Genomic DNA, 16147 nt, shown 5'->3' with positions numbered 1-16147 from the left:
AGTTTAGTCTCCGAAAGTGAGAGAAGTGGCGTTCAAGATAATTGCTGAAGAAAAGGCAGAGATATGGGGATGAAAGATAGGAAAGTAGGTGAACTTTAGGAAGAACCAAGAGGGGCCAACTCCCGGTTCCCTCACAACTGCCAGTTTCCTCCCGCGCTCAGCGGACGTCACGCGCACCCCTGTCCGCGGGCAGGCGCCAGTTCCGGACCAGACCTACCCCTCCTCTATTCTCCCCGCCTTTCTCACCTCGGTCCAAACTCCTCGGTCTGCCCTGTCTGAGAAGAGGAGAAGACAATGCCGTCGGGAGTGAGCCCCAAAGCCCGCAACCTAACAGTCCCGTCAATCCGGGAGCCACCGGCAGCGGCCAGGCCGCATCTCCATGGCAACGCCGCCAAGCACCAGTTCGAACGCCCGCGCTGTGGCCCGCGCATCGCCAGTCCCGCACCGCCCACCAATGGGCATCCAAGGAATCGGTTGACGTTCGTTGACTTCTCCTCTAGAAGACCAGTCAGAGGTCTGAAGAAACCGTGGGCGTAACTCTCAATTTCCGACCTTCAGCCAATCGTTCCGCTTGAGGGAAGATCTCGCGACGTTCTCAGTGTGAGACTGGCACCTTTGAGGCGGGTCGAAGATCCTTCTGCCGAATTCTATTGGTGGGCCCAAGCGTAACCAGGCTCTTCTGATTGGCCGGTGTACTTCCAGTTTCCGTCCAAGGTCCGCCTCCTGCCTCCCTCTGCTTCGGGTGAGTATCCTTAGGGCCCACTTGATTTTAGTTCTCAGTGGAGGAAATGAGCCTTGGAGCGATGGGAATTTGCCTCTGGCAAACCTCCGGTCGCTGCAGGGCCCGAGATGGATGCGCCCTCCTCTAAGCTGGCAGTGAGATGTGGGCGGGCCAGGTCCCATCCGCTCTTAGGACCTCAGTTTTCCTGTCTGCACCGGGAGAAGGGAGGTTCCCTGACCCTGTGAGCCTTGCGTGCCCCCGTCCGAGTAGGGATAGGGTGGGTCGTCCAAATCCCAGAGGCGGGAGAGGTCCAGGTTTAGGGCCCAGAGGCCCGGGCGCCGAACCTTCCCCTCCCTGGGCCTCAGTTTCACTTGTTGCTACCCATTAAACCCCGCCTGCTTTCCAAAAGAGATTTTATGTTTTCTAATTGCTTCAGTTATTGAATGGATAATATCGTGGCAGTTATACCAGAAGTAAAGAAAGTCGAACAAGAGCCCCACCGCCTTAAACAAAACAAAATAAAAAAAGGGACAGCGTAAACAATGCAGGCCGGGTGCGGTGGCTCAAGCCTGTAATCCCAGCATTTTGGGAGGCCAAGGCGGGCGGATCACGAGATCAGGAGATCGAGACCATCCTGGCTAATACGGTGAAACCCCGTCTCTACTAAACAAAATGCAAAAATTAGCCAGGCGTCGTGGCGGGCACGTATAGTCCCTGCTACTCGGGAGGCTGAGGCAGGAGAATGGCAAGAACCCAGGAAGCGGAGCTTGCAGTGAGCGGAGATCGCGCCACTGCACTCCAGCCTGGGCGACAGAGCGAGACTCCGTCTCAAAAAAAGAACAAACAAACAAAAAAACTGAATGCAATCAAATTGTCAAATGTAAAACGCTATTATAGAGTCAAGGTTAAGATCATTGATGTTAGGAGTCAGGCAGACCTACATTTGAGTCACTTACCCAGACATCTCTGAGTTATAGTTCCCTTTCTACTCTTCTGAAAAATGGCAGTAATGCCTCAGCGGGTTATTGTGAAGATTAAGTGAAGTAATGAAGGTAAAGCACTTGACACAACGCCTGGCAAGTAGTAACTTCTTAAAAAATGGTAGCGGCCGGGCTCGGTGGCTCATGCCTGTAATCCTAGTACTTTGGGAGGCCGAGGCGGGCGGATCACGAGGTCAGAAGATCGAGACCATCCTGGCTGACACGGTGAAACCCCGTCTCTACTAAAAATACAAAGAATTAGCCGGGCGTGGTGACGGGCGCCTGTGGTCCCAGCTACTCGGGAGGCTGAGGCAGGAGAATGGCACGAACCCGGGAGGCGGAGTTTGCAGTGAGCAGAGATCGCACCACTGCACTCCAGCCTGGACGACAGAGCGAGACTCCGTCTCAAAAAAAAAAAAGGTAGCTATTATTCTTATAATAAGAACAGGCAAATACACTAGCCAGTGCGTTGGTGTACTTACTGTAATTGAGTACCCAATTTTGCCCAAAATTAGTCAGTTAAGGGAAAAAAGGTAATTCTTACTAATAAGGAAACAAATCCATTCTTCAAAAGAAAAATTATTTTTCTAGTTTCTATATTAAAAGGAATTTATGCTGTGGGACCTTATAAGGAATATATATACTGTGGTGAACAGTGTTGAGCAGTTTTACAGACAAAATGAAAAGTCATTTCTTTAAAACAGAGAAGCTTTCTGATGATCTTTTATGACACACGGATAACAGTAACTCATATATTTAGTACCTCTGATAATGTCAGACCCTCTATGTATGTCATTTATAAACTCCACAACAACCATGCAAAGTAGGTGTTAACTTCATTTTACAAATGAGGAAGTTAAGTATCTTGCTCTAAGTATCTTGCTCTATTAACTTCAATAGCTAGGCCTTTCTGACTGCATAGACAGCCATGCTTTTCTGTGTTTCTGACTAAAGGAGGATGAAAATGCTTGGAATACCAGATAGATGCAGGGGCAGGTTGGACAGCTTGACCTACCTAAATTGGAGGGAATGTGGGCTGCAGAAGTACCTATGGTAGGAGCAATATCTTGCTCTAGTAGAGAATTTTCACCGTGGTCTTGGTAGAGAGGGGAGGAGGAAAAAATTGTTTTAATAAAAATAATTTAAAAAAAGAAAATTCCCACCTTGGGAAATGAAGAGATAGGATGAGATGATCACTGAACTTTAGACCCATCTGTTCATTTATCTTGTGGGTAGACTATAGCACTTCAAATTCAACTTGTCCCTAACAAATTATTCACTTGCACCCCCTCCTCCACCCAGGCACTCAAACCAAAGCCTTTCTCTTTCCCTCGGCTTATGAAACATCTCTCTGTCCCTTAGACAATGAAATATCAATATTGTCCATTTTACTTTGAAATATCTCTCAGATTCATCCCTTCCTTTCCTTTCTCACAGCCTCTGACTTGATCTAACTGGAATCATTTGTTAACTGGTCTGTTGCAGTAGACTTGTAACTGGTTAATCTCTCTGCCTCCAATCTGTCCTAATTCGTTCCCCAGCTTTCTTGCACCTAGAATATCTTTGTAAAATGTCAGTCTGACCAAATTATACCCTTGCCTAAAACCAGTCAGAGGCTTCATTGCCTACAGAATATAAACTAAGCTGTTTACCAATGAGATGTCATTTTGTGCTTGAGGGTGTTGCCCACACTCCTCCCTTTGCTGGCAGTGCCTTGCATCCGCCTCCCTTCTGCCTGGTAAACTAGTGACCCATCAGAATCCTTATGGAGTACCTTGTTAACCTAAAGATGCTTCTTTGCTGCTTTTCCATCTTATGTTGCACAAAACACACTGTAACTTGTCTGTTGGAATGTCTTCCACTTTCACTAGCCTGTGAATCTCCAGGAAGTTGGTGCTTGGTAGTATTCAGCTTCATATCTATCTGTCAATCCTTCACACTGTCTGTCGCATGGGATACGCACAACAGACAAATTCCCTGAGTTAGCTTTCTAGAATTGTACAGCAGATGGCACTAATAGGCTGCTTAACAAATCCCCTTCACTAAGAATGATTTTTGTCCCAACCTTGTCTGACTTTGGCCTTATCCTAGAAGCCAATATTTATGCCATTACAGGTAAAATCTCCTGTTTCCTCCCTCAGCCAATAGCAAAAATAGCAAAATGACTCAGCAGCTTTGTCTCTGCAAGAAGAATGGAGCGGCAGATGTCCAGGGAAAGGTGCATTTGAGGGAATATTTTCTTTGTCTCAATTTATTCATGGTAGTTGGGGCTTTTCTTTTGCATTTCTTTCTTTTTTCTTCTCTTCCATTTGTTATTGTTCTTACAAGAAAGAGCTTTACTCATGGGTGGGTGCTTCATTTCTGTCCACTCCAAAAGGGAAGAAAGAAACTGGCAAATTGGAAAAAAGATGATGATGATGTGGGAGGTGAGGGAGTAGTCACATAGAATTGCTTGTGGGCAGGCAAACAGTTGTCTTTCCTCCTCATCTGGAGGAGGGCCTGGGCAAATTTTCTGGACACTAGTGCCCTCAATTAAGTGGAACATGTGGTTTTAGGTTCCTGCTTCCCAGAAAAGAGCAGAGGAGGCATAGAAACCCTTATGAGATGGGTGCTATTAGGAGCCTGAGGCTACATTTTACCCGTCCTTCAGAGTCTTCTTCAGATACCAGGATTTAACATCTACGGCCCTCTCCCGCCAACTAAAACCTTTTTGGTGGAAATGATCCCAGCTAGACATCTTAACCTCCAAATGAATATAGATTAAAGACTGGGAATTTGGGGCCAGGCACGGTAGATTGCATCTGTAATCCCAGCACTTTGGGAGGCCAAAGTGGGAAGATCACTTAAGGCCAGGAGTTCAAGACTAGCTTGGTCAGCATAGCAAGACCTCATCTCTACAAAAAAAGTGTTTTTTAAATTTAGCCAGATGTGATGGCTCCTGCTTGTAGTCCTAGCTACCCAGGAGGCTAAGACAGGAAAATTCCTTGAGCCCAGAAGGGATGCAGTGAGCCCTTGAGGCTGCAGTGAGCTGTGATCACACCATTGCCCTCCAGCCTGGATGACACAGAGAGACACTGTCAAAAAAAAAAAAAAAAAAAAGGACTGGGAATTTTGAAACTGGAAATGGTTTTATAAATCGTTTGTGTGTCTGTCCTCTCTCAGGGCCATTTGTGTCCTAAGCCCTGCTCTTTCGTGGTGAACAGAGCTATGAAAGGGACAAAAATTATAGACTTTGGAGTTAGGCTTACTTGGATTGAGATCCCATCCTTTACATGCCAGCTATACCCTTATACGAGTATTTTAACCTTTTGAAATAATATCAGTGTCCTTGTAAATTAGATATAATAATGCTTCTCCTGAAAGGTTGTTTTGAGCTTTAGAAACAATAGTTGTCAAAAGTCTTGCACAGTATAGCTGGCACAGTATATATAGATGCTTAATTGATAACGCAGCATGAAACGCTGTTTCTGCTAAAGGGATATTAGAATATGGAGAACAGGTCAGAGGGAAAATTTGGAGAGCTCTTCCTGTACCTAAAGTTACATTTCTGAGGGCTTTTTACAGTTACTCTGATTAATTTGATGAAAATATTGAAACAAACAGCATAGCCAGGTATTCGTAAATTCTTTTTTTGGTACCTAGGTCCCGAACCTCCTAGGCTCTGAGGGAATTGTATATGTGGAGAAAGCCAAGAATATTTTTCCTTAGCTTCTAGAACCTTCTGATGACATTGAGGGTTTTTTTGTTCAGGTTTTTTCTAACCACCTCAGGCACTCTGCCACTTTTTTGAAGTGTGAATTGCCTGCTGTCAGCCTGGAGTTCTCACCTCCGCAATCCTGGCTGCAGGCATATTTGCATATTGGATGCTGTGTTCCTTAACCCCCTGAGGTTTGAATCCACTTGGAGTCTGTGTGTGAAAGCTGGCTACTTTCAAACCCATGGACAGTTTCAGCTTTGTGGTCTCCAGAAAAACAGAAAACCCCCAACAATAGTTCCATTCACTTTTATGTAAATGGCACTCTTGAGGAAAACACTGGGCTATTTCCCAGGGCCCCAGAACATACTCAAACATTTGTTTGAGTGGGAGGTGGGGAGAGAGTTCTTTTGAGTCAATGAACATCTGTTCAGAACTGCTGTGCTGGGTCCCAAGAAAACAGCTTATAATCTGGCTCTTCCCTGCCAGAGGTACCAGCAGAGATTTACTATACTAGGTATATGTGCTTGTGGTGGCATTGTACTGTGTCAGTTTAGCTAAGCTGGATTCCCAGTATCCTTCCTATCTGCTTCCAGGTGAGGGGTGTCCACAAGAAAATTTTGTGAGAGATTTGGAAAGCTGAATTGAAGTAGCAGCCAGTACACTGTGAAGGACAGAGCAGGGTCTGTACGCTGTGAAGGACAGAACAGGGTACCAGGCATGGTGGCAGTACCTGTACTTTCTCTCTGATCTGGCTCACCTTGTTGGTGAAGGTCATCACACAGCCCCCAGCACCCCTAGCTCCTACTGAATTTCCTCCTTCAGCTCCTCTGAGTCCTGGGCCATGTGTGCAGTCAGCTCTGTAGCAGAGGGCTCCGGCTTCTCCAGATCACCTGAGTCGCTGAGCTTGGGACCAGTGAAAGGAAGTTGTGGGTTTCAGTTTGTCCTCATGAGTTCCAGTTGTCCTTGTAGATCCCAGTTTGTTCTCAGAGGTTCCAGTTTGTCTTTGTTCTCTTCCACCTCACATCCAGTTTTCTTCCCAACTGCTGGCCTCACAGACTTCGGGCCCAACACCAGGTGCAGAGGCAACAGAGTTGCATGGATTTATGCACCAACTTCCAAAGATACACAATGTCTACTCCTTATAATAAATCTTTCGTTTTCTGTCACTCATAGCATTTGCTTCCCTGATTGAACTTTAAGTTTGTTCAAGCCGTGTTAAGGACGCAGAACATGGAGTGATTAGAAGCCAGAAAGCTTCACAGAGGAGGTGACATCTGAGCTGCTTCTGACGAGTAGGAGGTTGTGTGTATAGAGTGGGTAGGAGGAATTCTAGAGAATAGCTGGCTCAAGCCAAGCAATTGAAAGAGCAGTGAGGAGTTCTGTATTTCTAGAAGAACTGTTCTTTCCATGGGTCCAGAATATAGGTGGAGAATGAGCATCTGATCCTAGCTCTTCTGGCGCCATTGAGATTAACTGTTAGCTGATGTGGTTCTTAGATGTGGTCATCCCTAATACACTGGCATCCACTGAAATACATTCTTGCTAGGGTACACCCTTGTCACTACCCTAAGATTCCTCCCCACCCCACCGCTGCTTTCCTCTCCCCAGTGGTTCCATGTGGCTAACCCAGGCTTGTGTTTCTTGGCTCCCCATGCAGGCATTTTTGCTTGTCCATGTTGTGTTGATGGTAGCAGTGGTATGGAGTTCCTGTCTTAGGCAGGGCACTGTGCCCTCTAGTCTTGGATCCCTAGGCTTACTTAAGGGTTCTAACATTCATTCCATGGGACCCTCTAGTCTTGGATCCTTAAGCTTATTTAGGGGTTCTAACATTCATTCCATGGGACCTGAGGCAGGAGCAAGGTACCCCCCATCTATAACTTTCTAATGCTTTTTGAGCATCTTTATAGGGAGGGCATGGGATCAGCTACCTGTTTCTGCCTCAACCATGGACCAATAATATGAGATCTTTGTTCACCAGTTCTACAGTGATGGGGTGCTTCCTTTTGGCTTCTGGAATGGGGTAAGTTCTTGGCATAAATAGGGAGTCCAGGAAAATAGAACAATGAAATAGAATAGAAAAATGAAAGCCTACCACTTTATGTATGAATTTGTAAACTCAAACAGGGATTTCATTATACATACTATTCAGAACTATCTTCTTTTCATGTGTCTAAAAATTTTTCTTACAAGCAGCACATTAGGCTTGACCTAATTTTTTTTCTTTTTCTTTTATTTTTGAGACAAGGTCTCACTGTATTGCCCAGACTGGAGTGCAGTGGTGCAAACATGGCTCACTGTAGCCTGAACCTTCCAGGCTCAAGCAATCTTCCCACCTTGGCCTCCCAAGTAGCTGGAACTACAGGTGCATGCCACCACACCTGGCTAATTTTTTTCTATTTTTTGTAGAGACAAGGTCTCACTATGTTGTTCGGGCTGGTCTCAAACTCCTGGGCTCAGCCAATCCTCCTGCCTCAGCCTCCCAGAATGCTGGGATTAAAGGCATGAGCCACTGAACCAGCCTCGACCTCATTTTTTTTAATGGCTTCATGCTATTTCATCATATAGATATACTGTACTTTTTGCCTATTCCCATATTGATGGATATTTGTTTCTGGCTCTTTTCCTTTTTGATATTGCAAAGTTGTAGTGAACATTGTTGTATGTACATCTTTTTTTTTTTTTTTTTTTTGAGACAGAGTTTCACTCTTGTTGCCCAGGCTGGAATTCAGTGGCCCCATCTCGGCTCACCACAACCTCCACCTCCCGGGTTCAAGTGATTCTCCTGCCTCAGCCTCCCAAGTAGCTGGGATTACAGGCATGTGCCATCACACCCAGATAATTTTTGTATTTTTAGTAGAGATGGGGGTTTCTCCATGTTAGTCAGGCTGGTCTTGAACTCCTGACCTCAGGTGATCCACCCGCCTTGGCCTCCCAAAGTGCTGGGATTACAGGCATGAGCCACCGTGCCCGGCCCATTGTGTGTACATCTTAAACCTATATTTCTTATGTGAGAGTGGCTAGAAATGGAATTGCTGGCTCTTAGGGAATGTGCATTTTATGTTTTGATAATTATCATCAAATTGCCCTCCTAAGGGGATATGCTAATTTACTTTTCTACCAACAGTATATGAGAGCACAGACCATTTCAGAAATCCCCTTTGAGATTATTTCCAATCCTTAAAAACTTTTGTTACAGGTTTAGAAAAGCTTGGAAAGGTCTTGGTGTTGGGTGTTCGGTTTTTGGTGAGAAACTGCTATTCTCTAGAGTAACATTACCATCTGTTGGCAGTCTTGAGAATTGCCCTGGAGTAGGTTTCTGTTTGGGCCTGATTTTTATGCCTTTGATAGCTGCAAACTCATCTTGATTGAGCACCAGCAAAGGGGCTGTGGAGGATAGCAGCTCCTGCTCCAGCCGCCCTCTCTGCATCAGCTCTGCTACCCCCGGGCACCAGCAATGTCAGGCAATGGTGGCATGTGCCTGTATTGCCAGCTGCTTGGGAGGCTAAGGGGGGAGGACCACTTCTTTTTTTGAGACAGAGTCTCGCTCTGTCGCCAAGCTGAAGTGTAGTGGCCAGATCTCGATTCACCACAACCGTAACCTCCGCCTCCTGGGTTCAAGCGATTCTCCTGCCTCAGCCTCCCGAGTAGCTGGGATTACAGGCGTGTGCCACCACGCCCGGCTAATTTTTGTATTTTTAGTAGAGACAGGGTTTCACCATGTTGGCCAGGATGGTCTCAATCTCTTGACCTCGTGATCCACCCGGGGGAGAGGACCACTTCTGTTCGGGAGTTTGAGGCCAGTCTAGGCAACATAGTGAGTCCCTGTCTCTTAAAAAAAAAAAAAAAGGATAAAATAAAAGACTAAAAAAAATCAGGCTGGGCATGGTGGCGCATGCCTATAATCTCAACACATTGGGAGGCTGAGGTAGGTGGATCACTTCAGCTCAGAAGTTCAGGACCAGCCTGGGCAAATACAGTGAGACCTTGTCTCTAAAAAAAAAAAAAAAAAAAAATTAGCCAGGCATGGTGGTGCATGCCTGTAGTCCCAGCTACTTGGGAGGTTGAGGTGGGAGGTTTGCTTGAGCCTGGGATGTCAAGGCTGCAGTGAGCCATGATCACACCATTGCACTCCAGCCTGGTCAACAGTGCTAGACCCTGTCTCAAAAAAAAAAAAAAAAACTCAACGAAATATTTTTTTCTATATGAAGTTACCCTCCGTAGATGACCTCTCTGCATTGTCAGAAACCACATTGCTGGGGGGTTCTGCACTTCAGGGGCTCAGGATATGGGCTGAGGGAAATGGGGTTACAGGTTTGATGATAAAACTTGTACTGCCTCTCTCCCATTCCCAGCATCTCTCTTGTTTCAGTGTGTTTGCTTCTGAGGATCTCCAGTGTCACAACAAACGCATGCCAGCCCTGTTTTACAGGGAGCCCTGGAGGAGTTGGGATAGAGGCCACATTGACTGAGGATAGTTGCCAGGGTCCTGCAGTTATACACAAAGGTCAGTCTCTGATTCCTGGATGCCCTCCATTGGTCCTGGGCATGCTGCCTTTTTCTGTGGGCTATGAGATCACAGTTAGCTAGTCTGCACTACTGTCCAGCACCAGATTGCTACCCCCCAGTGTGGAGCTTCCTATTTTGTGTAACTTCCCAATATTCCGTATCTTCTTTGTTAAGTCCTTAGGATAAGACCATGGCCCTGAGAGCATGTGGCTTGATCATCTTCCGAAGATGCCTCATTCCCAAAGTGGACAACAATGCAATTGAGTTTTTACTGCTGCAGGCATCAGATGGCATTCATCACTGGACTCCTCCCAAAGGTAGAGGCCAGAGGGGCCAGCTCTTGGGAAACTGCCAAGCACTACTCAGAAATCTACCCTGCCAGGCCCTCCCCAAGGCTTAATTCCCAGTGACTGTGTAGCAAAAGGGGGTAGGGAAGGTAGGAGCCCTTGACCCTTTCTACATACAAGGTCTCCAGACCAGGCCAGAGTAGAGCTGAGAATTCTGTGACTGAATTCCAGGGTAGAAACAGCACCTGGTGTTTTTATGAGTATCATTCGCCAGCTCTCCAAACTCTGTGGTGAATGGCTGGGTAAGAGAAAAAACAGTGGGCAGGGAATTGGGGACCTTGAGGTTGACTGAGCTATGTGCCCACCTCTCAGCTTTGAGTTTTTCATCTGTCAAACAAGCGCTTGACTAGAAAATCCTGTTTTCAGCCAGGCACAGTGGCACACGCCTATAATCCCAGCACTTTTGGAGGTCGAGGTGGGCAGATTGCTTGAGCCCAGGAGCTCGAGACCAGCCTGGGCAAAATGGCAAAACCATGTCTCTACAAAAAATACAAAAATTAGCCAGGTGTGGTAGTGCACACCTGTAGTCCCAGCTACTCAGGAGGCTGAGGTTAGAGAATAACTTGAGCTCGAGAGATCAAAGCTGCAGTGAGCCGAGATTGTGCCACAGCACTCCAGCCTGGACAACAGAGCCTGTCTCAAAAAAAAATCCTAAGTTTTCTTCCAGCCTGTCTCTGATTTCATTTGATCAATTTCCTTTGACTCCTAGTTCAGTGTCCCTATCGTTAGGTTTTTCTTTTCTTTTCTTTTTTTTTTTTTGAGACAAAGTCTCGCTTTGTCGCCCAGGCTGGAGAGCAGTGGTGTAATCTCAGCTCACTGCAACCTCCACCTCCCAGGTTCAAGCAATTCTCCTGCTTCAGCCTCCTGATTAGCTGGGATTACAGGCGCCCACCACCACGCCCAGCTGCTTTTTGTATTTTTAGTAGAGACGGGGTTTCACCATGTTGGCCAGGCTGGTCTCAAACTCCTGACCTCAGGTGATCTGCCCGTCTGGGCCTCCCAAAGTGCTAGGATTACAGGCGTGAGCCACTGCACCCAGCCAGGTTTTTCTTTTGAACTAAACACAGAGAGTATGACTTCTACAGTGTTTCTGAACATAGTTGTATTTTGAGTTGGAGCATAGAGAAGTTGGGCTCCCTGATCACAGATTCATCTGCAGATTGTGGCAGGAGTGGAGGAGTGAGGGGATGGGCAGGGCCTTCTTAGACCAGGAGGGGATGGGCAGGGCCTTCTTAGACTGTAAAGATTATGGAGACCTTGAGATTGCAGCTTGACCAGCTAGCTACCTGTGCCTTGAGTCTGTCACTCAGCACTGAGGGTGGAGTTGGCCAAGTCTCCAGAGGGAAGAACAGTGAAGACTACTGGCCTGAGGCCTTAGGCCAGGCCAAGATCTGTTTGTAAGCTGGCCAGTTTTCATCCACCAGCACTCCTGACCCCACCTCTAAGAGTAAGAAAGCTGCAGTCATTTGGTCCTGAAAGAGAAGCCAGGCTGTGTGGGGAGAAATGGGAAAAAGGAGCCCTTCTTGGCTGAGGCCATTGGGATGGTTTGAGTTGGGAGGGACAGACTGTGGCTCAGGTGCCTGCTGGAATGAGGAATATCCCTTAGAAGGAAGCAGGGACTTTATTTTTTAAATTATTTTATTATTATTACTATTTTATAGAGACAGGGTCTTACTATATTGCCCAGGCTGGTCTTGAACTCCTGGGCTCAAGTGATCTGCCCACTTGGTCTCCCAAAGTGCTGTGATTATAGGCGTGAGCCACCACGCCTGGCCAGAAGCGGGGACTTTAAAAGGGAGTGGGGTTAGAAGGGATGGACAAAGATCCAGGATTGAAGGAAAATAAGGAAATGGGAACAGGAAATAAATTTTGCATGTTTGAGTTGTACTGGGGAGAAACAAGGTGAAAAAAGAGACAGAAACTTCACAAATACTGTGAATAGGAATATTCACACTTGTCTCCGGATCACATGAGTCACACTGCCTTGTTCCTCTCACTACCTGATGTCAGTGGACCTCTCCTAATCTTTTCCTGCTTCGGCAGAAGCTACCCTGTTAATTAACACTGATGGGCAGAATACTAAATAGATGCCCCTGAGAGGGGTGTGCTCAGGGACTTCCATACACCTCTGAGGGGAGGTAGGATGTCCTGAATCAGTATCAGCCGTCACTACTAGCATCCCTCCCACCTTGCTCCCCTGATGCATTACCTGTCTGTCTTTGTGTATACCACTATAGGAGGTGCTTGTGCAGAGAAAATTCCCCAGAAGCCATAAGCTAGAATGGTTTTTAAGTGCTAAGTTTCTGGGGGTTTTGTTTGTTTGTTTGAGACGGAGTCTCGCTCTGTTGCCCAAACTGGAGTACAATGGCACAATCTCGGCTCACTGCAGCCTCCGCCTCCTGAGCTCAAGTGATTCTCCTGCCTCAGCCTCCCGAGTAGCTGGGATTACAGGCGTCCACTGCCACGCCCAGCTCATTTTTGTATTTTTAGTAGAGACAGGGTTTCACCATGTTGGCCAGGCTGGTCTCAAACTCCTGACCTCAGATGATCCACCCACCTCGGCCTCCCAGAGTGTTGGGATTACAGCATGAGCCACTGCCCCCGGCCCCTGGGGAGTTTTTTGTGCAGCAGCTGGCTCTGGGCATTGTAGACCCCTGGGAAGGAGGAGGGCCCCCATCTCCAAACCAAGGAGAGAACAACTGAGAGTTCCTGCTCCCCATGAGCCTGTGAGCCAGGAGGCCTCCCTAGAAACTTACTGGAGCCAAGTGTAGACAGAGTCTGCCAGACCCTTCCCAGTCTTTGCCCCCTCTGGGGAAGCTGAAGATTTGTGGGAGGGGCCTAGAGGTAAAGCTGAGAGCTGCTCCAGTCTGCAGAGCTTCAAGTTCTCCTACAGCAGTTTCTTGGCAGCTGTCTTCTTGGGTTTGGGTGTTACTAACACATTTTCTTAGAAGTGGTTCTCAGCTGTCCCTTAGTCTAAGTTCCCATCAAGGGTTTCCCTATGAAACTGAAATCTGGCCTTGCCCAGTAAGAAAGAGGAAAACAATTTGGAAAAAGCCTTGATAGCTTCATGGAAACAGCTGCTCATTCAGCCGTGCAGGGTTTTGAGCCTGTTGGCCCTGGAATGTCAGGGTCCACCTGCAGACAATAACTTGAGCTCGAGTTATTGGATTGTAGGCAAAGTACTTTCTCGTCAGCTAACTTCCACTTGTTAAGAAAGGACTTCCCCCTCCTTGGAAAAATCACTTCAAGGTCTCCAATAGAAAAGTGGTCCTTAGAGCATGGGATGAAGAAAGTTCCGAAGAATAAGAAAGCAGATGTCTGAAGAAGGTCATCTCACACCATAAAAGAGCAGTATTCTAAACCTGACTTGCTATACACATGGTCTGTTTCACTCTCTGCAGAGAAGATGGAGTGAGAAGGTGGGATTGCTCAAACCCCGAGAACTAGATACTACCTGCCCTGCACTCCCTTCCCAGGCATGTTAGGATATTGCCAATCTCCAGGCTTCCTTTAGCCTAGGAACACCTAGAAAAGTCACTGAATGGCTGGGTGTGGTGGCTCATACCTGTAATCCCAACACTTTCGGAGGCTGAGGCAGGAGGATGACTTGAGGCCAGGAGTTTGAGACCAGCCTGGGAAATATAGTGAGACCCCATCTTTACCAAATAAATAAATAAATAAATAAATAAATAGCTGGGCATGGTGGCACATGCCTGTTGTTCTGACTACTCAGGAGGCTAAGGTGGGAGGATCACCTGAGCCCAGGAATTCAAGGCTGCGGTGAGCCGATAGCACTACTGCACTCTGGCCTGGGCAACAGAGTGAGTCCCTGTCTCAAAACAAAACAGAAAAAAAAAAAATCCTGTCTGGAAAATCCAGCTTTGGGAACTTTGGAAGATTTCCTCCTCCTTTTCTTCCTCTTTTCTCCTAACTAGGCCATGTGGAACCAGGAGAGGATGACTTGGAAACAGCCCTGAGGGAGACTCAAGAGGAAGCGGGCATAGAAGCAGGCCAGCTGACCATCATTGAGGGATTCAAAAGGGAACTCAATTATGTGGCCAGGAACAAGCCTAAAACAGTCATTTACTGGCTGGCAGAGGTGAAGGACTATGATGTGGAGATCCACCTCTCCCATGAGCACCAAGCCTACCGCTGGCTGGGGCTGGAGGAGGCCTGCCAGTTGGCTCAGTTCAAGGAGATGAAGGCAGCGCTCCAAGAAGGACACCAGTTTCTTTGCTCCACAGAGGCCTGAGCTGACTGGAGCAGTCATTTGCTTCAGTAGGATCCTTGTGGGCCTTCTAAGATGAAGCCACCCTCAGGTCCAGGGAAGGTTGTGCTGGTATTTGGCTCATCACAGCCAAGAGCAGATAGATTTGTGAAATCGGCTCAACTCCCAGGTGAGAGCAAGCAAAAATCTTGGCTGGGTGGAAAGGAAGGCAAAGAGTAAAAATAAAAAAGGCCAGGCCCAGTAAGTGTACCTTGTACTTTATAAATAAACCTCAAGCAGCTCAAGGTTGTCCTTCTAACCTGTTGTGTTTATTTCTTGGACTCTTGGCATTGGTGGGGAGAAGAAAGCTGAAGTGAATCAGAGTTCTGACCTTAACCAGAGGGAACTCTGTGTCCATACAGTATCCCCAGAGAACTTAAGAGCTAGGGATCCAAATGGAAGACACCCAGCACTGCCAGGATGGCTCTCTCGCCTCTGGAATGCCAAGCACACCCACCCCACCTCTACCAGGGGCCCTGAGACTTTGTGACCCATAGTCAGGATTTCCAAGTGAGTGGGACTGGAGTGCAGGAATTGGGTCTGTCCTACTCACTAATATATCTTTCACCAGCAGCAGGCACATATGTTGTAAGTACTCAGTAAATATTACCTTAAATAGGGCCAGGCACGGTGGCTCACACCTGTAATCCCAGCACTTGAGGCCTAGGTGAGCAGATCACTTGAAGTCAGGAGTTTGAGACCAGCATGGGCAACATGGTGAAACCCCGTCTCTACTAAAAATACAAAAATTACCTGGGGGTGGTGGCACACACCTGTAATTCCAGCTACTCGAGAGGCTGAGGCAAGAGAATCACTTGAACCTGGAAAATGAAGGTTGCCGTGAGCTGGGATCATGCCACTGCACTCCAGCCTGGGTGACAAAGCGAGACTGTCTCAAAAAATAAAAATATTACCTTAAATAATTAGAGACTGGCTAGGCGTGGTGGCTCATGGCTATAATCCCAGCACTTTGAGAGGCCGAGATGGGTGGATAACTGAGGTCAGGAGTTTAAGACCATCATGGCCAACATGGTGAAACCCCATCTCTACTAAAAACACAACCATTAGCTGGGCGTGGTGGTGCACACCTGTAATCCCAGCTTCTTGGGAGGCTGAGGCAGGAGAATTGCTTGAACCTGGGAGGTGGAGGTTGCAGTGAGCTGAGATGGTGCCATTGCACTCCAGCTAGGCAAGAGTGACTCTCTCAAAAATAAATAAATAGGTTGGGCACAGTGGCTCACACCTGTAATCCCAGCGCTTTGGGAGGCCAAGGCAGGTGTATCACCTGAAGTCAGGAGCTCAAGACCAGCCTGGCCAACATGGTGAAACCGCGTCTCTATTAAAAATGCAAAAATTAGCCGGGCATGGTGGCTCATGCCTGTAGTCCCAACTACTCGGGAGGCTGAGGCAGGAGAATCACTTGAACCCGGGAGGCGGAGGTTTCAGTGAGCTGAGATCACACCACTGCACTCCAGCCTGGGCAACAGAGCAAGACTCCACTTCAAATAAATAAATAAATAGAGACAGAAGGAATTTTGGACTCCCCAAGTCACAACAGAGAGAGGAGGGACAGGCAACCCTGGACCCCCAGGTCAGTGACACGTGTACTCTGTGCTCTCAGACCAGGCC

General features: G+C 47.3%; 2 protein-coding genes across 10 annotated transcripts in view; one reads left to right on the top strand and one right to left on the bottom strand.

The window, feature by feature from the left end:
- KIF24 (kinesin family member 24) overlaps positions 1-431 on the bottom strand; it is a 91875-nt gene extending 91444 nt beyond the window's left edge. For all 3 annotated transcript variants that reach the window (XM_054521020.2, XM_024251975.3, XM_024251976.3), the window contains exon 1: positions 247-431. In XM_054521020.2, the coding sequence (XP_054376995.2) occupies positions 247-431 (185 nt within the window). The remainder of the gene's footprint in view (positions 1-246) is intronic.
- On the top strand, positions 401-14763 carry NUDT2 (nudix hydrolase 2). Of its 7 annotated transcripts, none has more exons than XM_054521026.2 (5): positions 627-742; positions 7306-7418; positions 9768-9902; positions 10079-10221; positions 14187-14763. In XM_054521026.2, the coding sequence occupies exons 4-5, from the start codon at positions 10095-10097 to the stop codon at positions 14501-14503; spliced, it is 444 nt and encodes a 147-aa protein (XP_054377001.2). In that variant the 5' UTR covers positions 627-742; positions 7306-7418; positions 9768-9902; positions 10079-10094; the 3' UTR covers positions 14504-14763. The 7 variants fall into 7 exon arrangements, with proteins under 7 accessions (XP_002819727.2, XP_063570048.1, XP_054377001.2 ...); XM_063713976.1 differs by having other exon boundaries at positions 9751-9902; XM_002819681.5 differs by lacking the exon at positions 7306-7418 and having other exon boundaries at positions 401-742.
- Positions 14764-16147: the final 1384 nt, after the last annotated feature.

This window comes from Pongo abelii, chromosome 13 (assembly GCF_028885655.2).
Source record: "Pongo abelii isolate AG06213 chromosome 13, NHGRI_mPonAbe1-v2.0_pri, whole genome shotgun sequence".
Classification (NCBI taxonomy): domain Eukaryota; kingdom Metazoa; phylum Chordata; class Mammalia; order Primates; family Hominidae; genus Pongo; species Pongo abelii.
This window is presented reverse-complemented; position numbering and strand designations above follow the sequence as displayed.

Coding starts and splice junctions, on each gene's coding strand:
- NUDT2 (XM_002819681.5), top strand. CDS start 10,095: ATGGCCCTGAGAGCATGTGGCTTGATCATCTTCCGAAGATGCCTCATT. Junction 10,222..14,186: donor TCACTGGACTCCTCCCAAAG/GTAGAGGCCAGA, acceptor TCTCCTAACTAG/GCCATGTGGAACCAGGAGAG.